We start from the raw sequence: 24,913 nt of genomic DNA, 5'->3' as shown, positions 1-24,913 counted from the left end.
GTATATCATTGACTATACCTCATGACTTGCTCTGGCAGCCTGTCTGCACTGCCCAGAAAACTTCATATCTGACTGCACAATTACTCCCATGTCTTTTTCATTTTCTTCCACCCTAAGTATAGTACCACACAATTGGTACTTGTCTCTGGGGTTACTTCTACCCCATAAGCAATACTTTGCATTTTTCAATGTTAAATTTCTGCTACCACTTCTCAGCCCATCTGTCTAACTTTTCTAGATCCTGTTGCAGTAGCACACTGCCATTACTATCATTAACAATCCTGCCAACCATTGTATTATCTTCAAACTTGGGACGTTAAGCTTGAAATGCCTTCATCGATATCATTGATAAATATACAAAACAACAGTGGGTCCAACATCGAACCCTGTGAAACTCCACTAATAATATTAGTTCACAAAGAACAGCATCCATTAAATACAACTCTTTGTCTTCTCCCACTCAACCACACTTTTATCTATTGTAGCAATTTGCCCTTAATACAATACTGCTCCAATTTGTACAGTACACTGAAAGAACAGAATTTATGGGATATCTGGTTCCCAAGCAACCCAATGTTGTCACCCCTGTTGCTAGTGGACAAACCACTGCCAGGCAGGTATATAGGTATACTGCATTCACGTAGATGGTAATGCAATGTCAGTATGGATAACAATTGTGAGTTAACTGACTTTGAAAGAGGAATGATAGTGGGTGCCTGACACATGGGTCACTCTAACGTGGAGGTGGTACAGAAATTGCTCTATCTCCGTTCGACAGTATCAAGAGTGTATCGGGAATGCGCCATTTCCGGAATAACATCTCATCGTGGATAGTGCTGTGGTCGGAGAAAGGTAGTGGAGGAACGTGGCCATCGCCGTCTGTCTTGCATTGTTTCAGCCAGCCAGAGAGCGACAGTGGTACAAATCACCACTGACTTCAATAAGGGAGGTGTCAGAAACTTCTCCACCAAGACCATCAGACAATCATCAGGCACAATAGGTTATAGGAGCTACCAACTCAAAAGAGTCCCATTGCTAACACCACGACACGGGACTCTGCCTCGGTTGAGTGAAAGAACATCAGCACTGGACCTTGGATGATTGGAGATGGGTCTCCTGGTCTAATGAGTCCCATTTCGAGCAGATGGGAGGGTGCGTATCTGGCTGAAACCGCACGAAGCTATGCACCTGTTACGGCAACACAGAACTGTTGCCGTGACAGGTGCACGGCAACAAGGAATTGTTCGGGCAGGTGGACAGTCGGTAATGGTCTGGGGCATGGGCAGCTGGCACACGTTGGTACCTTTGGTACATCTAGACACATATCTGAACGGTCCAGGTTGTGTCCATCATTGCAGACCATCTGCATCCCTTCATGGTCATCACACACTCACAGGGCAATGAACTCTTCCAGCAGAACAATGCACCTCCTCACAGAGCCGTGGTGACTAGAAAATAATTTGAAGAGCATTCTGCAGATTTTACCACCGTGGAATGGCCTCACCGTTCACCAGACATGAACCCTGCAGAGCATCTTTGGGATGCTGTTGAAACGTCTGTTCGAGCTTTGAATCCTCCACCCAGGAATGTGATGGAATTATGGACAGCGGTGCAGCAAGCATGAATGGAAATACCTGCAGAATGTTTTGTGAACTAGTGGACTCAATGCCTCGCCATGTGACTGTCCTTATCCAGGCGAAAAATAGGCATACCCGTTACTAGGTGGATATCTCATGATTTCTGTCAACTCAGTGTAGCCTTCCATGCCCAACAGTATCAAAAGCTTTTCTGAAATCCAAGTATATGATATCAGAATTATTTTTTGCATCTAGTTCATTTGTAACTACATCATAGTATCCAATCAAATTTGTCAGACAAGACTTTCCCCTTAATAAACCCATGTTGTGTCTGAATTATTACTGCAGTATTGTCTAGATGATCCTGCAATGCTTCTTTAACCACACAGGGGAAGTCCCCATTGACTGGGGATACATTTGCACATCTCTAGTCCATTGGGGACTTCCCCTGTGTTTAAAGATGTTCTCATAATTATGGCTAAGGCTTTGCTTATTTCCTTTGCTGCCTCCTTTAGTATAACTAGATAGATCCCATCCCCTGCAGGTGCTTTTCTTATATTTAACTTCAACAATTTCTCTCCCACTGTGCTCTGTTATTACAGAATCATTAAGCTTCCTATTAGAGTTTAATAAGCTTTCGTCCTATAGAATTCCTAATGTGTGAACATAGATGCAAAATACTCATTCAGTTTGCCACCTATCTGAGCAGGATCATCAACAGTCAAACCATCAATATCAAGTAGACCAACCTGATTCATCCCCTTCTAGAGTTTACTTAAGTAAAGAACTCTTTGCTGTGCATGCCAAAGATATCTCATAATCTGTCTTTGCTTTCCTAACCTCCTTTGTGACTTGATTACAGACTAGCTTATATCTACCGTAGGCTTCTGTGTTGCCTGATAATTTATATGTATCCCATGCATTTTTGTTCTTTGCCACAAGTCTCATTAGTTCATCTGACATCCATTTAGGCCTAAACCTTGAAGAGTATTTCTTAATCAGTATGAAAGTATGAAGTCTTAATCAGTATGAAGCCTAGTAGCTTGTACGATTAATTTCTTGAATGCTTCCCACTAGAATTTGCTGTTGATGACATCATCCATCAGTTGGTCCACTGAACAGAATTTAAAAACTGTCTGAGACCACTAAAAAAGCAAAGGGCAGCCATTATCAACCCACTGCAGGATGGAAGCCTCCTCAACAATTCATGCTGAGGGAAATGGACCATAATCTGCCACGCTGGTCCAGTGCAGGTTGGCAGATCGACCGTATTCAGCAGTCAGGGGCTTGAACCCCGGTCTACTCAAAGAGCGTGTGCTACTGCACTCCCGCTCCTGCCCACTCGGCTACTATAGTCACCTTTACGAAAGCAAAAACGCTTCCTTTTACCCCTGATAGTAGTTACCTCTTTAAGTAACTCCCACATGAGTACACTGTGATCACTGCCACCTGGTGGTTACTATATCTGCAAATTCTTAATGCACAAATAATGCTCTCTCTGGTTGCCTCTCAAATATGCTGCTGCAGAAAATAACAATCCAATGAATCATCCACCAAAGTCTTGTTAGTATGCGAGTGACCACCCACAAGTTACAATCAATATCTGTTAAGTTAAAAATCCCCCATTATAAGAACATTCTGATTTACTCGCCCACTCTATTTCTCTGTAGAATCATTCATTGTACTCATTAGAGTGGCGCCTCCGTAGCCAGATGGGCAGGAGCAGCAGTGTGCAGCACATGCTTCTTGATTAGACCAGGGTTCGAGCCTGTGAGCTACCAAATACGGAGGATGCGAAAAGGTCAGGGAATGACCACTGCATATCCCCGTAGCAATATGGCCTTAGTTGCTAATGCTCCTAAAAACCAAATAACAACAACAACAACTCATTAGAGTCATTAGGCTTAAAACATACTTCTACTCTCGTTTTTGCTTTAGAAGTGCTTATGTCACACCAAACTGACTCAACATCGCACTGTCCATCAATGTCAACTGGATGCGCTGCTTTAGATTTTGTTTCTTAACTACAGCATAACCCCTCCTCCCTTCCTATACTGTCTATCCTTTCTGCACACGTTGTACTTCCCCCCCCATCCGAAGTAGGCACCTCCGTAGCCAGGTGGGAAGGAGCAGCAGTGCGTAGCACACGCTTCTTGATTAGACCGGGATTCGAGCCCGTCACCACCAAATATGGAGGATGCGAAAAGGTCAGGGAATGACCACCGCATATCCCGGAGCAATATGGCCTTAGTTGCTAATACTCCTAAAAACCAAAAACAACAACAATCCCCATCCAAATTCCAATTCTGCCCTGCTTATATCTGTGTGACACCACATCTCTGATATCCCAACACTGTCTGCCTGTGATATCTTGACCAGCACTTCAAATTCATCAAATTTATTTACTATACTCCTAGTATTGGTGTACTTGCGAGTATACATGCACCTGTGTTTACTCCTAGTTACTCTAACAGCCCATGTATTTATTTGTTCCATGATGACTGCCACCACCTGATAAACCAGCACCCTGCCCTCCAGGCCAATGCTCATTCTAATAGAAGCAGTGCAAGAATCAATTTCACCTCTGCCTGTAGCTACTGTTAATCTTTTAGTCTGTGAATTCCCCCCGAAGCTAGCAGTTTTCCAACCCACCTAACACTGGCTCGATAGCATCAGCAAACACTCTTGCACCCCTTCTATTTAAGCGTATCCCCTCCCTGTAGAAGCAGTCTCTTCTGTTAACAAGCACAGACCATGCTGTGAAAAATTCTAGCGCATTAGCCTTGCACAGTCTCTTCAGGGCTGAATTGATTGACAAGGCTCTCATCATATACTCCCTCCTATCGTGTCTGGGCAGAATACCAGACACTTTCAAATTTAACTCTAACTCGCAACTTTTTTCAACGTTGACCTGTACTTGTTAAGTAAATTTTCAGATCTCCTTCTCTTAATGTCATTAGTGCACAAAATACAATGATATCACTCTTTGTGCTCTTAAAAGATGATATCTGCTCTACAATGCCATCAACCTTTGCCTCTGGCAGACATACACTGGTCCCATTCCACCTATCCTTTTTACACAATATATTACCCGTCTCCATCCCCTCCCTGTAGAAGCAGTCTCTTCTGTTAACAAGCACAGACCATGCTGTGAAAAATTCTAGCGCATTAGCCTTGCACAGTCTCTTCAGGGCTGAATTGATTGACAAGGCTCTCATCATATACTCCCTCCTATCGTGTCTGGGCAGAATACCAGACACTTTCAAATTTAACTCTAACTCGCAACTTTTTTCAACGTTGACCTGTACTTGTTAAGTAAATTTTCAGATCTCCTTCTCTTAATGTCATTAGTGCACAAAATACAATGATATCACTCTTTGTGCTCTTAAAAGATGATATCTGCTCTACAATGCCATCAACCTTTGCCTCTGGCAGACATACACTGGTCCCATTCCACCTATCCTTTTTACACAATATATTACCCGTCTCCATGACAATGGAATCACTGAAAATAACTAGCTCTTGTTGGACATGTGCATTCTGCCTTGGAGATTGCCTCTGTTGTTGTGTGATGCACAAGAATAAGCTCTGACATTGAGTTGGGCAGCTGAGAGCTTGATGGGTCCCCCACTTTAATACCTTTGAGGATATCTACCAACTCTTGAAACTCTTATAGGTACTCATCAGAATGCTCAGTTGACCCCTAATTTCTTGATACACTCTGCATCTAGCACACAGAAAGACATCCTCCTTGGCTAGGTCATATCCTGTTCTAGAAAGGTCTGCAATCATTTCACGTCGCACATTTTTTTAGGCTGTGATGTGTTGGAGAATAACCCCCACCTTGGTTCTCCCCCCGAGTCACAGTACTCCTGCTACTTTGTGCCCATTGCTTTTCTGCTCTAGTCTGGGGCATGATATCCAATTGAATACTTTTAAAATTAACAATGAAAATTAATAAGATTAATAAATTTAATTAATTATCAATACTACACTATCTAATAAATTCCTAAATGCAGTGATACGTATTATGCTATCTAGTTTTACGTTAGAGCTACCTATTTATCTCAATTAAAAATTTGGATTCCCTACCACTCACTCTCTACTATAACAATGGCGGCAAGATTTGAATGAAACAACAGTTTTTACTATATTAAGTAGTAACCTACAAAATCTCAATCTAAAATAAAAATAACGAGCATAACTAGGACTCTAAAGCTCCTTATAAAGTATGATATAATATGACAATTAAGTAAATAAATTGGCAAAATTCTTCAAAAAACCTATGATTTCTTGCAGCTTGAAATTCTCTGCTTGCACTTGTAATGATACTGAATGCCCTCCTGGTATTTTCAAACAGATATCCTTGCCCAAGATTAATTGGCCATTTGTTTAAAAGATGAGACTGCTGTGAGAGCCTGTTTCAGTGCTAACTGGTTCTTTTTCAGATAGTAGGTAGTCTGTAGTGGCAACATACTGATGAAACAGTCATAAAGAAGTTGTATGTAAGCTGCAATACGAAATTAGAATTTTCAAAATTGTAATATAGCTAAAGCTGCCTGCTTTGTCTGAGTGTTGTTACTACAGACCACCTGCTGTCTGATGAGCAGCAAGTTAGTCCTGACACAACAACGTCTTTTAAACAAATGGACAGTTAAACTTTTGGCAAGGCCATCAAGGCCAACAAGAGCAAGTTTGTTCTGCTGTGAGAATTAAGACCATTGCATTATCAATGCAGTTTAAATCCTCTTGGCTGCAAAGGCAGATAAAAGACAAAGTAATCCTTCAAGCTTCTTGTAATTTCTCTGAGACCATATAGCTGTAGCTATATTATAACTTTGAATTTCTCTTTTTAGTGCTCTCTTATTCAGTAAACTTCACAACTTTGCATGAACTGTTGCAAATTGCTACTATATGGCTGGCCAGACAGTGCTTGCAGGAGCTAGTTCATGCAAATGCTGTGAATCATTTTCAGACAGCCAAGAGCAAAGAGAGATTGAAAATGCCCAATGTGGGTACAGGTAAAAAAAAATAGTTTCATTAAATCTATTGTTAATCCCTTCTATAAACAGTGACTTACTGAGAGGCAAAACCAGTAGATTTAATTCCACAGAACCAAGGTTTTTTGCCACCATTACAACTAACCATACAACTCATCAGGTGCCTGACTAAAATAGGAAGAAAAATACAAGGCAGCTCAAAGAAGAAAAGGCTCAGTTCACAACTTTGACTGCCTGTTTTAGTCTCTGCTTTAGTTATAGCCAGAAAAAAAAAACAAAAATTAGTGTTTTTTGTTGTTAAAAATGTGATATTGTGAAAAGTGGTTAATTTCATTTCACAGTTGTAGCAAATTTTATATTTAAAATTTTACAAAATATTGACTTTTAAAAATTTTAAAATTAGCAGCTTTGTTGTGCACTGAAAGCAAAATTTTACATTTTACTGGCGGCAACACTGGTGCGCATGCATTTTGGGTTAATCTATCTCTCAGCCTCATTTTCAACAGACTACAGTCAGCATCAGATGTATGTAAGAAGTGACAGTTTCCTCGTTCCTGTATGTTACACATTAGTGAAATATGAACCTACATTCAAGTTGACAAGTTATTTTTTGTTGTTATTTTGGTTTTTAGGAGCATTAGCAACTAAGGCCATATTGCTCAGGGAATATGCAGTGGTCATTCCCCGACCTTTCCGCATCCTCCGTATTTGGTGGTGACGGGCTCAAACCCCGGTCTAATCAAGAAGCATGTGCTACGCACTGCTGCTCCTTCCCACCTGGCTACGGAGGCGCCAGTTGAGAAGCAACTAATCATGGTAAGTTTTATTAACAATTTTTAGCTGCTTGCAGGAGCTAGTTCATGCAAATGCTGTGAATCATTTTCAGACAGCCAAGAGCAAAGAGAGATTGAAAATGCCCAATGTAGGTACAGGTAAAAAAAAATAGTTTCATTAAATCTATTGTTAATCTCTTCTATAAACAGTGACTTACTGAGAGGCAAAACCAGTAGATTTAATTCCACAGAACCAAGGTTTTTTGCCACCATTACAACTAACCATACAACTCATCAGGTGCCTGACTAAAATAGGAAGAAAAATACAAGGCAGCTCAAAGAAGAAAAGACTCAGTTCACAACTTTGACTGCCTGTTTTAGTCTCTGCTTTAGTTATAGCCAGAAAAAAAAACAAAAATTAGTGTTTTTTGTTGTTAAAAATGTGATATTGATTGAATTTCTTCACAGTACATAATTAAGCAGGTAAACTAATAAGCAACTAATAAAATAAGTAAACTAATGGCATGTAAACTTAATAAGGATCATATTTTTATAATAATTATTCCTGAAGAAGAATAGTTAATTTTTTCTTATTTGCCATTGCAAAAGTATTTTTTCTACGAAGCACATCAATTGATATTTTGACAAAATTTACTGTCTTTGTTTATTTTAATTTATTCACATTTGACAAATTTAATTGTTATTTGCATTTTAACCACAAATTTGATTTTCCAGAATTGCTCAACCGTTAGATACACCTCTCTAAACTCGAGAAAATTTTAAAATCCAGCGCCTCTCATTCCTGAGGGTGTGGATTTTAAAGAGTTTAGTGTGTATTATGTTTCCCTGAAAACATGGGTACCCACATAAGGGGAAGGGGATCCCCCACTGATTTTTCAATTTTAATATAATTTATGTAATTTTTTCTCACAAGAGGACTAACAAATTAAAAAAAAAAAAAAAAAAAAAAGTGGTTAATTTCATTTCACAATTGTAGCAAATTTTATATTTAAAATTTTACAAAATACTGACTTTTAAAAATTTTAAAATTAGCAGCTTTGTTGTGCACTGAAAGCAAAATTTTACATTTTACTGGCGGCAACACTGGTGTGCATGCATTTTGGGTTAATCTATCTCTCAGCCTCATTTTCAACAGACTACAGTCAGCATCAGATGTATGTGAGAAGTGACGGTTTCCTCGTTCCTGTATGTTACACATTAGTGAAATATGAACCTACATTCAAGTTGACAAGTTATTTTTTGTTGTTATTTTGGTTTTTAGGAGCATTAGCAACTAAGGCCATATTGCTCGGGGAATATGCAGTGGTCATTCCCCGACCTTTCCGCATCCTCCGTATTTGGTGGTGACGGGCTCAAACCCCGGTCTAATCAAGAAGCATGTGCTACGCACTGCTGCTCCTTCCCACCTGGCTACGGAGGCGCCAGTTGAGAAGCAACTAATCATGGTAAGTTTTATTAACAATTTTTATTTAATTTTAAAATAATTTTTTTATAATATAAATGCCTTTTGGATGTAATTCTGTAAACTGCCATTTTATCATGTACATGAAAAACATAATTTTGTAATTACTGAAACAGTACTGAAATTTTAATATATTTTTAACATATTTACAGAACTTCATCTAGAATTTATATTTTAATTATGATTTCAGAAAGCTTCCATTCAATATTTTTTTTATTTTTAATATATATTTCTCATTGATTTTACAGAGTCCATCATGGATATAAGAAAGTATTTAAGACCAAAACAAGACAATGGAGAAGTTGAGTAGTTGTAAAAAACTGAAATTAGAGGACAATAACATGATTGAATTTGGAAATATAGACTCAAGAGTAACAAAAAGTAAAAGTAGTAAGGAAGATGATACCGATAAATTTTTGTCTGACTATATTGGCCTTTAAATTGGTTCAACACAACGCATTTCTTCCGATGTCAGATATAAATTGCTAAAGAATGTTTTCAAGCCTACAGATGATTATTATTTTAAAAAGGATGTAAGTGGAAACCAAAGTTTCAGGTATTCTTGGTTATCACAATTCTTCATAGCTAGTATACTCACCCAAGTTAAAAGGTACGCGTTGCATTTATTGAATTATGTTTCCTTAAAGTGTTATTTGAGGGTATCAAGTTATGTTCATTACGTGTGCTTTCACAAAATGCAAAAATTTCAGTGCGTATGCTAAAAATAATATTACATTTGCATGGCACAAAGGAGCTTGACAAGGTGCTGAGAATATTCCTGCTGTAAAGAGAAACCCAACTAAGGACATTATCTGTTAACTTGATAGTTCCATGAAAGTGGAAGAAAACTGCAAAAAACTTTCTTCTATTTTATCTACAATAATATTTTGTAGTATGAATGATTTATCTTTGTGAGAAAAGGAAAGTAATAAAGGAAAAGTATAAGAGCTTTATACTTTTTGTGTAGAGGCTGGTTATAATATTTTAAAAGCTCATTTGAACATTGCTGCTAATGCTTGATACATCTCCCACTGGATGCAAAATGAACTCCTCAAAATATGTGAAGAATTCAGAATTCAAAATTGAAAACCCAACTCTGTTGGGTTTTCAATTTTGGCAGATGAAACTGTGGACATTTCTGGAAAAGAACAGTTGTCATTTGGTGTGTGCTTTGTAGAAATGGCTAGTAAATGTGTCACATTGGAAAAATTCCTTGAATTAATCTCACTGGAGGATATGAGTGCTTCTACAATTGCTAATTCCATTATGAATCGGAATATTTGGCTTGGTCTTAAGAAGTTATTGGGTCAGGGTCATGACCCACTGTTACAGGAAAAGATAATGGTGTCCAAGGAAAAATTAGAAAAATGTATCCTAAAGCTTTTTTTGTTAACTGTACCTCTCACAGACTGAAACTAGTAGTCAATGACCTCAATGCAGTTACTGAATTTCGCAGTGCTATGGGTAATATTAAGGCTATCATTGTATTCTTCCGTGGGAGTCACATGAGAAGATCCTTAGTTCCAAACATACCAGTGCTTTGTGAGACTCGATGGATAAGTAAATACAAAAGTATTAGAATATTTAGTGAAAATTTTTAACATATGTAACCTATAATCAGCTAGCATCTTTGGCAGTGACTGCCAGTGGAACTACTCAACAGATGGCTCATCAGTTGTTTTGTTCATGTAGTTCATCGGCTTTTATATTTTGTCTAATTATCATCTCCTCATATTCTGCAGTACTTGAATCTTGTTACACAAGCACTTCAAGCCATTCACCTGGATATCCTTAAAGTGCAAGATCATATAGAAAATCTTCTAGGCATATTAAATCTCCACAGGAAAGAAGCAGAGAAGTACTTTAGAAATTATATTTTTGATAAGGTAACTATGCTAACTGATAAATTGAACATCCAGTTCACTGTGCCACATCAGTGTGACAGTCGTAGACAGATATAGTGCAAAAATCCTAGAGCATCAAATGTTGAAGACTACTTTTGTCAACCGATATTTCAGCGATATCTGGATTCTGTAATTAATGCCATAAAAAGCCATTTCTCTGAAGCTAATTGTGTGCAGTTTAATCTTTTTTTCACTTCATCCAACTAAGATTACAAATCTCAATTGTGAATGGTCAGGGAACAAATGACTATCATAAGTGATGTATACAAGATAGAAAATTTATAAACTAAAGCAATGATGTGGTTTGATAAGTGGTCTGCTGATCCAGACCACGACAGCAATGTAGAATTCCTTGATTTGCTTTCAAAAACTGAATTATTTCCATCCATACACCAGGCATTTCTCACCTTATTAACATTGCCTGCAGTGACGTGTACTGTTGAGAGCTTGTTTAGTATATTGTGCAGAGTTAAAACATGGTTAAGATGAGTGATAATTTATCCGGGTTGTATATTTCTTTTTAAATAGTGTTGTTTATTTCTCTTATTATGTAATAAATTAAACCTTTTGAAAGATGCATTTCTTTTACCTGACTAAAAATTGTAGTCAAATATGTTTTTGTTTCTTTGACATTTGCCATGACAATTTCTCTACACTCAGTCAGAGTTTAAGGCTATATTCATATTACCAAATCATTTTAACTGAAAAAATGCTCTGCCCTTAGCCATTTCTATACTTTTTAGTTTTTTTTACAGTGTCAGTATATCCCCCACACACACCACCAGGAAAAATTTCTATGGCAATAGTCACTGACAATAACTACATCCTATGGGACCAGCACGTTCTGCCTTGAAGAGATGCTGCTGAATTGTCTACATGAGTGCTTGATGGGCCTCGCATTTTAATTCCTTTGGGGGCATCAACCCTGTTCTTCAAGTTCTTACATCACGTAATTTTGATTTTGAATTCACCCATCACGTAATTTTGAATTTGAGCTTGATCTCCTCACACTCTGTACTGAAAACACACAAAGGCATCTCCTTTGGATGTATCATGTTCCAATAAAGAAAGCTTCACAGCACCATATACAGCCACAATTCATAGGATAACTGCCTTCAGTATCTCTCCTCCAAGCCAAAGCATTCCTGCTACTTTGAGCTATTTGTTGCTCTAGTCTGAGGCATGATTTTAGTCTAAATTTAAATTAAAAATACCACACCAAACTAAGATACGTAATTATAATAATAATGCTACACTATTCCGTTTACGTGATAGTAGTACATACTACACTATAAAGTTATGTTACCTGTTGTTATATAGTTACGTTATAAAAGCATATTCCTTATAAATTCAGAGTTAAAAAAAAAAAAATACTTCTAATATTAATATTACTCTTATGGAATTACGTAAAAGAATATTAAATAGTATTTGTCATTTCTTATATTGATGCAATAAACACTGAACAGTGTTGGCAGAATTCTTTCCTACTTTGACTCTCGTTTTTGAGCAGTTTTCAAGCCGAGATAAGAAACAATTTCCTACTTTATCAGATAAACATAAATAATAACTTCACTACTAATCTCAAACATAAGATAAAAAAAAAAACATTAATTTCTAAGAAATAAAAAAAATACCTACTCATCAGGTTTGAAAATTACTCCCACAAAGTAGCTGGCCTCACTCCCAATAATGGGGTGGAGAGGAGAATGGGCCTCAAATATAGTTTTTTCCTTCCCAGGAAATTTTACCGATTCTCGGGGATGGTTGTATAAATTTAGAAAATTCGACTGTTTAGGTTTATATATTTAAAAATTAAACAATTTACAGGAAACAAAGAAAGACTAGAACATTATATTTCTTTATTTACAACTAAAATTTCTTTGTGAAAAAAAAAAAAAAAAAATTAACTTTATTTTAAAAAAATGAAGCCTTTTTATTTAAAATTTCGACATTTACAATCAGAAATGAAAATTTTTTAATGTATTTTGATAATAACTCCTTAAAAAAACAAAAGCATCAATACTCCTATCACTAAGGCTAGTTCTCAATTTTGTGATAAATAAACCGACTGCAGAAAATGCTCTCTCTCATTCTTAAGAGGTCGGTGAAATGGTTTTTAGTGAATCAACTAGTGAATGCATAATGTTGGAAGCTCTGTCCCCAGTTGCCTCAAATAATTGCAATTCTTGCTTCAAAACCAAATCTAAACACTGTTTGTGATTCTGAGAAAAAGCTGAAGATTGTGCAAGTTTTATCTTAGATTGAATCACTGCTTCTAACTTGTCTCTCAATGTCATAGGTTGCGCAATTTCTTGATTTTCTTCATCTACTGATTGTGAAGAGTTGGGGCTAGATGGAGATTCATCTTTGAAAAGTCTAATCAATGTCATCTTAGCAAATTCAAATAATGATTCTTTGTTTGGTAAAGATGGGAGGCCAGGAGTCACTGCAGAATTCACTTAATTTTCCCCAGTATTTAAATACTGAAGCAGGCCGACCAAAGTCGTATTCCTTCTCTCATTAATCTGTTTTATAAAAGAGATTTTCATCTCCTCGGCGAATTCTGACTTTTATTATTGTAACTCATTAATGAGAGCAAATACTCCAGCAGTTAGCAGAGCTGCATCATGGTTGCATAATTTCTTTGCACCAATTTTTACTGGCTGCAGGGTTGAAACAATATCTTGCAGGATATTCTTGCCAATTACCAAATTGGCAAGAATTTGGTAATTAAAATTTTGTTTGGTAATAAAGATAATCATTTAGTATTTTGGTAATTAAAATGGTGATATTTATTAATAATAAAGTAATATTACAAGTGTGAGATTTTAAATCCTACAAAAAGTCAAATTCATTTAAATATTCTTATTCTATTCATAAGACTGACTAACAGTTAGCATTCAGTTAACTGACTTACAGTTAACAGTAAGCAAACAGGAATGCTGACTAACAGTTAGCATTCCTGTTTGCTTACATATCATAGGATACTGCAATACGAATTGGGTTTCCGTGTGATGCAGACTGTGCCTAGCAGAGTGAATTCAATTCTATATATATTATTTTATTTATTTATTTTATTTTTTTGAGTAATTGATAATAAAATTGAGAATTTGGTAGAATTGATAATACACCAAGCACGAGATTTGGCAACCATGGTGTCAATTGCCGAGTGTTACTTGAGGATAGATGAGATGCCTGGAATTGCAATAACTCTTTCATAATCCATAATCAATATCTCATAACTCATTATTACTTATCCTTATATTAAAAAATGAATTTAAAACAATTTAATGTTCTGGGAAATTTCCGGGAACATTGCTTCTGTGCCTATACATGTATTGCCACATTGTAGCACAGGACTAAATAAATCTAAGCATGTTCTCCAAAATAAGAAGATTATGAATTATAGCCACAAAATAATATAGCACAATTCCAAAAGTCAAAAATGCCGGTGAGCCATTGTCCCTCTACTGTGTGGTATGAGCAGATGAGCATCTGATATTTGAGATGGCACTAAATAAAATTCTTGCTGTGGAAACATTTTTGTTTTTTCTACCAGTACCTAGCAAAATTGAAAAGTTAAAATTTGAAATAAATTCTGATCTTTGGAGAAAAATGGGGTTGCAATTTTTACATAATTATTTGTACTAATATAATATAATAGAAAAGTGATATAGTAAAATCTAACATAACAAAACTAACAAAAGGGGCTCACGTCTAGTGAGTATGGGCTTGGCACACCCAGGGTCCTGAGCTGGATATCATCATTCTTCTCTTTCTTGGTGATTCCCTTCTACTTCTCTCTCTCTCTCTCTCTCTCTCTCTCTCTCTCTCTCTCTCTCTCTCTCTCTCTCAGGGTAACTAGGGATTATTTTTTATTTTTTATTTATTTATTTTTTTTTTTTGCTGTTGCAGCATAAGCCTCAGGCTTCCTTGCACCATATAGCTAATAATAATAATAAATCTGCAATCTGTGCGAAGTTTTAAGTTCTTTAACAGGTACTCATGAAACTCCAAAGGTTCAGCTCTCCTGGGCTGATACTCATGGGTTTTAAATGACCCTCACGTTTTACTTTTCGTGTACAAATGTACTTTCAGTCAACAACTTCATCTGCAACGGGCGCCTCCGTAGCCAGGTGGGAAGGACAGCAGTGCGTAGCATACGCTTCTTGATTAGACTGGGGTTCGAGCCCGTCACCACCAAATATGGAGGATGCGGAAAGGTCAGGGAATGACCACCGCATATCCCGGAGCAATATGGCCTTAGTTTCTAATGCTCCTAAAAACCAAATAACAATAACAATTCATCTGCAACATATGGCCATTTGTTAATGTTTCAAATTATTTCATATATAATGATATGACAAGTTTTACCTTGTTATATCAAATTCAAAAATTTTCAATGAATAATTGTCAGCTTTCAGCAGACAATAAAAATAAAATAAAAATTTATTTTTATTTTATTTTTATTGTTCTTCCACTTATTGAATTATTTTTTTGATAATCTATCTGTATGTGGACATGCCCTTCAATACAGTCACTACTTTGGTAATGTTTAGGGCAAGAATATAACAAGTAACATTCTGACTTACATATTAAACTGATTTATTTAAATCACTTGGAAAAGGGTATGATTCAACTTAACAAAGGCAGTTGGTGTCCAGTTTCATCCATGTTAGAGGTGTAACTGGACACATGTAGCTGGCATGGAACGATTTGGGTTCCATCAACAAAATGCTTTGTTCTCCTTAGATGTGTGTGTGTGGAATGGACCTAATAAAGATGAAACAAGATTGAGTGTCCTAGTAAATGGTTCTGGGATGCTCTTAATCTTATTATAAGATATAAATTAACAGAGAGCAGCTGATGTCATTATAGTGTTATTGATATCAAGTGGACCAATTTGATTCATTCCTTTCCTTCTAGTGTTTACATAAGTAAAGAAGTCTTTGCTGGTTTTTTTTAGGAAGGCTATCTCATTTTTGTTTCTGTTTTGTTTTCTCTAAATATTTTTTACTATAGTAGGGCAATCAATAGACATTGCACTATGCCAGAGGTTCACAACCTAAGGTACACTAGAGACTATTCTGAATGGTTCCATGAAATGATGGCACAAAAACTTTCACAAAAACTTATCTTTAAAGCTGTCACCTCTTTCTAGACTATTTTCAAACACTCACTGGATTATGTATCTGTGTCCAAATTCTCACTCACTTGTTCTCTCTCTCTCTCTCTCTCTCTCTCTCTCTCTCTCTCCGCCCCTTCCTCCCTCCATTGGGATGCTCAAGTACCCTGATGGACGGTGTTCATTTTATTCACCAATTTAAAACAAGATGGTCACCATTTGATTTAAGTGTAACCTATTTATAACTCATTTGTTTACAGCCTGATTCAAACCAAATTTAAATTATTTCTTTTTGGGTGGGGTTAAGTGCACCATACACTCTGACAAGCATACCTCTATTTTGATCCACCCATCTTAAAATAATATGGCCATCACTTGAAATATGGGTATGGTATGTTTGAAATTCTTTTGTTTACAGTTTGATTGAAGCAAAATTTACAATACTTGATTTACAATACAAAATTGTTTAGCTGCACTAAAATCATGATTCTCATCTTCTGAACTAGTATTATCTGATAAATTTAAAATACCTGTTGACTCAGAACGTGAATCACCAAGTGAAATTTTGATTTTTGATTTGCTGTTATCAGTTTATGTTACAAAAATCAATATAATTTTTATAAAAGTAACCATGATACCTGCTCTTAGAAGAAAAGTTTTTTGTTATATTTGGTAATAATAAAATTATGAAAGCAAATATCCCAATTCTAGCTGAAGAAGTCTTTACCTATGTATCCATGCAGAAAGTAACATGCATGTTGATATTATTGATTTGATGAAAATAGTCATTTAGTGAACAGTAGCCACATTATGATTATAGAAAAAAAATGACATCATCTTACAAGCATACCACATAATGTTTGATAGCTAGTAGTTAGTAAATATCTGCATTCAAAAGAAAACAGCTGTTGAAGCTCATGGTACACATACCACATGTGGGCAAAGTGATACACTCGAACTTGGTTTTAACGAGATTTTAATTTATGTGTATTCCATACAATCACTCACTGTTATAACAAGCATACTACACAGATATACCATACAAATTTTGGTAACTATGCAAACATTCTTAATTGCTCGGGTAGTTGAAAAAAACCCAATTCTTGGAAGACAAAAATGAAAGGGCAACTTAGCTTTTATGACCACCCATATTGGATGAGGGGCCGGTTTATGACCTAACCTTGTCCTTTCAGGGACAGGGGCTATACAGTAGTGTAATTTCTATGGTCGCATTACCCTATTTACAGATTGTCTTGTATTCACTGAACCATAAATTTATTTCGGGACTTCTAAGAATTTTGGAAACGATAATTGATAATTGCTTGTATGCAGATCACTTTACTGTCGTTTTAAAATAAAATCAGTTAGAAGCAAAACCTTCCTTCTGAAGCATGTCTACTAACAAAAGATATAGTGTCTCTTGATTCACGAAAAAGCCAAAATTATTTGGGAGTTAGAACATGGTGCAAAAAATTTTGAAGTGTGCAAAAAGTTTTCTTTGTCCACTTCAACAGTATTGACATTGTGGATGAATAAACAGGTTTACATATTGGCACTGGAAAAGAACATAAGTAAAAAAAAAAAAAAAATTAAAAGTGTGAGTTTACAAAGTCTACGAAGCATTGCTTCAATGGTTCACTATACAAAGAAGTGCTGCATTTTCAATAGACGGTCCGATCTTGAAGGCTCAAGCAGAAAAATTTACTAAACAATTTGGACACGATGATTTTGTATGTAACAACAGTTGGCTGGATCAATTTAAAAACTGGCATAACATCATTTATGCAAAAATGAATGGAGAGAATCTTGATCTGCAGATCCAGTAATGGCATATGAAAAGATTTCAATGATGAAAACATGTACAACGCTGACGAAACAAGACTTTTTTTATAATTTGACACCTAAAAATACATTTAAATTCAAAGGGGGGAAATGTGTTGATGGAAAAAAAATCAGAGACTCGCTTGATGGTGCTCGTATGTGCAAATATGACAGGAACCGACAAAACAAAAAAAAAAAAAAACGTTATCTTAAATTTGCTAAAACCGTGGTGTTTCAAAATCATAAGGAAACTTCCCGTGGATTACACTGCAAACAAGAAAGCTTGGATGACTTCGGATATTTTTGGGCAATACATAATGACTGGAATAAGGAGCTATTCAAAAAGAAGATAAATATTTTATTACTAGTTGATAACTGTCCTGCACATCCCCTAGATTCAAAATTTGTCCAACATTAAGCTAGTGTTTCTGCCTCCCAATCTGATATCAATTTTACAACCAATGGACATGAGTGTAATCAAGAATTTGAAAGGATTTTATAAAAGATTTATAGTTCTACATCTAATCAGTAAAAGAGAACAGAAACTTAACGGGTCTATATCGATATTGGGTGCTATAAATTTATTGAATGATGTGTGGAACAATGTTACTTTGACAACCATATTGAATTGCTTCAAGAAATCAAAATGAAATTCAAATGAAATTTCAATCATAGATGAAGATGATGGAAACAAATAAAACAACTTACCATTATCTGAATGGTTGCTGCTTAACAGTGTTGTAGGTTTTAATAATAACATCGATGAATTTGTATGAGTCTGACAACTTTTTAACTAGTGGTCTTCCTACAAAGAGTGACATTGTAGATGCTGTGCTCAACAAAGACCATAAAGACAATGATTGTGATGATGACAAGTGAAAGTGAATCAAAATTAGTGCTGACAATCTCCCAAGCTCAACGTGCAATGGACACAGTTGATTTTTTTGAAGGAACTGAGGCAAATAATGAGACTTTTAATGCATTGAGTGTTTTAAGGGGAAACTTGAGAAATATCAAAGTGAAATCTTTAAAACAAACATCAATTTTAAGATTCATAAATAAAAAGACTAATTGAAATTATGTCATATTAATTAGTATTGTTTTTAATTATGGAGAAATAAATTGTGTTTAGTATTAAGTGTATGGTTTTAAAATTACAGACAAATAAATTGTGTTTAGTTTTAAGTGTATTATAGTTTATACAAATAATATGTAAGTATATACTAATATTATTTTTTTTATTTCTAATATTTCATTTGTTTTTCGAATATATGTTTTTATTAAGTTATTGAGAACAAAAAAAATAGGAGGTAGATTTAACTCATCACTGATATAGTGAGTAATGGTTATAACAAGAAAATTTTGTTGTTACCTTGATGCTCGTTATGACCAAGTTCGACTGTATTTAGCTGGTATGTCTGCCCCTAGCTTATATAGGCAAGTCAGATGAGTGGTTAATGTAATTATTTCAACAAGGGTTGAATACATTAAATCTGAAAGCTGTCAGAGTCAACTATGCCCATGTTCCAGTTTTAAAATATCCCTCAATGCATTTCAAGTTGCCTCTCTGCCAGTGGTTATCCATTTTGCAAAGTAAGTACTTTTCTAATATAGGGGGTACAGTTCTTGTTTTTCTTTTTGATCTGGCATTACTACTACTTTAGAGGCATTTACAATTAATTATAATGAAAAGTCATGTGGGCTCAAACCACCATCTACTCAAACACAATTGTACATTACTGTAGTCTCGCACTTGAACACTTGGTTGCATCAGGCACCATGGAGTTGCAAATTAACAGTGGACTTATGTCCTTATTCACAAATGGACAGTGATTTTATAAGGACATTCATACTGATCATAAGTGACCATGATTTGTGCTTCTACTTTATTATCATCAGACTAAACACTAAGGTCAATGTGAGAATGAAGTAGAAATTTTAGTATACTAACTAGTGTCCAGTTTTGATGCTTTACAAGTTATGAAACTATTATCACAGTTTTTATGAAACAAAGGAAACAAATGAATAGGTTTTTCTCTGCAAATCTTATTTCCACATGCAAGTAACATATTATAGTCCTTTATGTGTGGAGTTACAATAAATGTTATTTAGTTGTCCTGCCATGGGCAAGATATCGAAGGTGCTGTGATTCCCAAGCCTTATTTCAGTAATAATTTTTATTCTAGCCTCTTTTAAGAGCCACTGGAAGAAATAATAGATTGATTTTGGAGATACCTTCAATAAAAAAAATCAAGAATTCAGCTGGCTGACAAAATTTTTGAAACTATATTAATAATTTTAAGGGTTTGTGATCTTGTATATAACTTATTACTACTATAAATGCCACTTTTTTTCTTTTTTTTTTACTTTTGATTCTTCAATAACAAAAACAAAAAATATTTTTCTTCTTGCAGGATTCGGCATCAGAGCATTAATGAAACAATCGATCAATTATGTAGACTTGTACCAGGAGAAAGCATAAAAGAAACAAAGGTAGAATTTACTTTTTTCATTTGGTAGTATTAACCATTTAGAGGAGAGAAACCAGATATTCTGGCTGGACTGGATAACCTGTTTTTTTGTTTTTGTTTTCTCTCTCTCTCTCTCTCTCTCTCTCTCTCTCTCTCTCTCTCTCTCTCTCTCTCCATTATAGATGTAATGAAAAAATATAATGAAAGCAACTATAGTTCTTTTCTCTTTTACTCTTGATAATGATTCGCAAAGAGGAATACAAACATCAAAGTGAGGTAGGATTGTGTGTAATTGGGTGTCTTGTTATTGACTTAAGTAATATAATTTACTTTTATAAAATATATCTCTATCTCAATGAAGTTTACATTTTGCTTTTCTATTATGTGGTTTCTTAGTGTCTTTAGCTTAGCTTTCAGGCGCCTCTGTAGCCAGGTGGGAAGGAGCAGCAGTGCATAGCACACGCTTCTTGATTAGACCGGGATTCGAGCCCGTCACCACCAAATACAGAGGATGTGGAAAGGTCAGGGAATGACCACCGCATATACCGGAGCAATATGGCCTTAGTTGCTAATGCTCCTAAAAACCAAATAACAACAACAACAACATCTTAGCTTTCCTTAAACAGTTTAAGAGTTAATGAATGTGTATGTATTTTAGTTGATATTTAATCTTGTTTTAGCTTCCAAATATTGCCATTCTAATTGCTAATGGTCCACATAATCTCATTTTCCATTTCAAACATTATATGCATATTTTTACCATAAATGTTTGATTAAATTGTCAGACTTAAATGGTAGCTGTGTATTAGCCAAGTGATGGTTGAACCTGCCAGGGAAATCAGAATCATTACCCACATCTCCTTTTGTCGAGGAAAGGGAAGTTCATTGTTTTCAGGCAAGCTTTATTCTCAGAAACTATAATTAATTAATTATTTTTTAATTATAGTTCTTAACATTGTCTAGAGTAGCATTTCTCAACCTGTATGTTGTTTGTTTTTTTTTTTTTTTTTGGTATTTGTTGGCACATAGGCTTCTGTGGCCATAATGCACCTCCCAAGGTTTTTGCAGTACTTTGATCCAAGCCTGAGGCGGGAATCGAACCCGCGACCTTTGGGTTGCCAGGCCTGTATGTTGTGGAGCACCACAAAATATTTCTATATTTAAGCAGAGCACCAGAACAAATGTTTTTTTCTTTTTTTTTTTTTTTTTTACTGTGTATAAATATTACATTATGATAGAAATAATCCAGAAAATGAACTAAATAAGATCTCACTCATATTTATACAGACAATACATGTAAATAAATTATGTAAAAATTTATTATTTCCTTAGTGTGGAATACAGAGTGATGATTACTTGCAGAGCAGTGGTTAAGAGACACTGGTCTAGAGCAGTGTTTCTCAACCAGTGGTATCTGTATTCTTAAAAATAAAAAAAAAAAGAAGTAAACTGCAGCCATTATCAATCCACTGCAGGATGGAAGCCTCCTCAACAATTCATGGTGAGGGAAATGGACCATAATCTGCCATGCTGGTCCAGTGTGGGTTGGCAGATTGACTGTATTTAGCAGTCAGGGGCTTGAACCCCGGTCTACTCAAAGAGCGTGTGCTACTGCACTCCCGCTCCTGACCACTCAGCTACAGAGGCTTCTTAGAGGGTACTTAAGAGAAGTTGCATATATCAACATACTGCCAACAGCAACAACTGAAATTTTATTTTTAGTTTTATAGTTATTAACTATCTTTGTACTTTTAAAACTTCAAATAAGGTTTGAGGGAGAGAATTAATGAGAAGTTTCCATGTAATGAATTTTTGGTATTTAAAACTGCAGATTAGGATGCCATTAAGCAAATAGCAATTTCAGAAGAAATGAAGGAGCAGCTTTTTGAGCTTTCAGTTAATAGCATACTAAAGGTGTAGGGCATTGAATGTGGTGACAATTTGGTGTTCTTGTGGAAAATAAAAGGTGAATATAAATAACTGAGTAACTTGGCCCTCACAAAACTCCTCCAATTCACATGAGCCTATTTATGTGAGGCAAGTTTTTTCTACTATGGCAGAATTAAAAACAAAGTTAAGAAATTGTATCATTCCCAGAAAATGATTTAATTGTGGTCCTCAGCAATTTAAAACTAAGGTTTAAAATTTGGTTTCATTCATACAAGCTCAAATTTTGCATTAAATTAATTATATTTCTTGTAATTTTATAAATTGTAGGTGTTTGTAAAAAATGTGTGCATAACACATATGCATATATGCAAATATATTATGCACTATTATTCATATATTATGATTTATATATTATATGTATGCACATATTAATACATATAATATAATAATAAGTCAACTTTTTTAATATATATATTTAAAAAATTGACTTATTTTTGTGTTTAACCTGTTTGCATAATCATAAGTACAATGGCAAGTGTATTGCCTGTAAGCAATTTTTTCTAACCAACCAGTTACACCTAAGTTGTTTAAAGTTTAAACAGATTTAGTACAATGGTAGAACAAAAAAAAATTGTCTCAAAATTGTAGATACTGGGAATACTTGTTCTTTGAAAGAGTAAGTACTTTGCAAAAAAAATTAATAAATAAATAAAAAAACATTGGAGCCATTGGACTGATATTACACACAGATGTGAGGTGGTTGAGTCGGAGTAAGTTTCTACAGAGATTTTGAAATTTGCTGAACGAAATTAAAAAATTTGTTGATCAAAGGGGAGATGATTATCAGCAGCTACAAGATACGGAGTGGTTGCGTGATCTGGCTTTTTTGGCAGATTTTAGCAGTAAATTAAGTGATCTCAATTTGGAATTACAAGAAAAAAAATGTGGGTGACATGACTAGTAGTATTTCTGCACATAAATGTCAATTTTTGGCAATGGCTAAGATCCCAAAGAAATAAAAAACTCGATCATTTGCAAAAATATCCTGTTTTTAAATTTAATAGTGAGAAATATGTTTCTGAAATTGAGAATGTTGTGGACGATTTTGAAACCAGAATCAGTGATTTTAAAACAATTGAAGACATTGTTCAATATATTTCTTATCCATTTAATGTCCACTTAGATACAAAACAAATTTCAGAAAAAATCGGTGTGATTTTTCACGTGGAGAAAATATTACTTGAAAATGAAATTATTACATTGTGAAACGATATCTTCCTAAAAGCCAGATCATCAGAAGAAGACTTTTGGAAATATGTTTGCCGAGAAAAGTACCCAAATGTAAAAAAATGCAATGAACTTTTAAATTCCTGTTTTGGTTCCACATATCTGTGTGAATCAGCCTTTTCGTATTTGAAACTAACAAAGACGAAGAATCGCTATGCTCTTACAGAAGATTCCGTAATCAGAAGATTCTTTACGGTTGGACTTATCACAGTATATCCCCGATTTTGAAAGCTTGGCAGATGACATGAAGACACACACACTTGGCATAAATTAAAATTTTAAATACATATGAATTTAAAATAAGAAATCTGAATTGTATTGAATTTTAAAATTTATAAACAACATTTTTCAATATGTGTTGATTAACTTTTTTAACCTTGTGCAGTGAAATTTTTGAGACGGTAGATTGCGGCACATTTTGAAGGAAAAAGGTAGATTGCATCACAAATTCAGTTGGCCACCCCTGCAGTAGATGAAAATTCTAAACCTCCAAATTTTACACTGAAAAACATACGGGAAGGCATAAAGTTAGCCAAGCAATTAGAATCTTATTTTTTTAATGCAGATTCTTGAATGAAAGGAGCCCAAAGTTCAAAAGGGAGCTTCAAAAATGCTTAGTTCCATACGATGAAATTCACAAAGATTTATCAAGCAAAAGCAAACAAACCCACATTACTGATTTTTTAAAGAGAGCAGAAAATGCATGAAATTTAGAATGGTGTATTTAACACCATTGTTAAATACACCATTTAACAATGATGTTAACAAACAGTTGAGATTTTGTTAACAAAATGGAGTATTTTCGTTAGCTTTTGGAACATACCCCCCCCTTTTTGTACTTTTTCTTAGTCCCATATATATCACGGCTTCGAACAACACAACATTTTACAGGAACCTAATAACCGTTTTATACGAGGGTTACCTGTACATAAAAGTTCAAAACATGTTGGTATTAATTAATCAAGAGGATTTTTAGTCATATTTGTTAATACTGTGCAGAATTTTTATAATTCTCATTTAAAATAGATATTCATGAATATATAGTCAATGGGTTAATTTAGTCAACATGAGAAAGATAAAAATTGTGCTATGAAGCAATCTACTAAATTTTTCGCACTTGATATTACTGAGTTCCATTACACAGTTTGATGTGTAACTATGCATAAAAATGGCACAGTTTGTTTATTACATATATTTGTACATACCTTCAAGAGATAGAGAATATCCATATTTTTTGGATATTGTCTGCTTTTTAATAACCACTTCAATTGCACCAATCCCCACTGATGTAGAGTCGAACTAGGAAACGTTCAAGTCTATATCAGTCCTTTTCACACTTTTAGCTCTTTCCATCATTGCTTCTCCATCATCATAATAGTAGATGTGGACCAATTGTGGAATGTCTGATAGACATTAAACTTGTCATTCCTTTCGCCATAGCACCTCCTCGTATTCACATCGTATAAGGGTCACCGCCACCTTGAAAGTCCATGTTTTCGGCATTAAAAGACACAAAGGCGTAAAGATTGTTGTAGACTTGAATGTTTTCTCAGAAGTGTCTCCGTTTTTTTCCATGTTGTCA

General features: G+C 35.1%; 1 protein-coding gene across 1 annotated transcript in view; it reads left to right on the top strand.

Moving 5' to 3' along the window:
- The window catches only part of LOC150084714 (uncharacterized), a 117,187-nt gene that overhangs the window by 39,535 nt on the left and 52,739 nt on the right, over window positions 1-24,913 (top strand). Inside the window, exon 3 of the mRNA XM_090376329.1 lies at window positions 20,098-20,176. Coding sequence (XP_090232455.1) covers window positions 20,098-20,176 — 79 coding nt within the window. The remainder of the gene's footprint in view (window positions 1-20,097; window positions 20,177-24,913) is intronic.

This window comes from Mastigoproctus giganteus, chromosome 6, assembly GCF_048544385.1.
Source record: "Mastigoproctus giganteus isolate SK-2022 chromosome 6, ASM4854438v1, whole genome shotgun sequence".
Lineage (NCBI taxonomy): Eukaryota > Metazoa > Arthropoda > Arachnida > Uropygi > Thelyphonidae > Mastigoproctus > Mastigoproctus giganteus.
The sequence above is the reverse complement of the archived record's forward strand: the minus strand, read 5'-3'. Positions and strand labels throughout refer to the sequence as shown.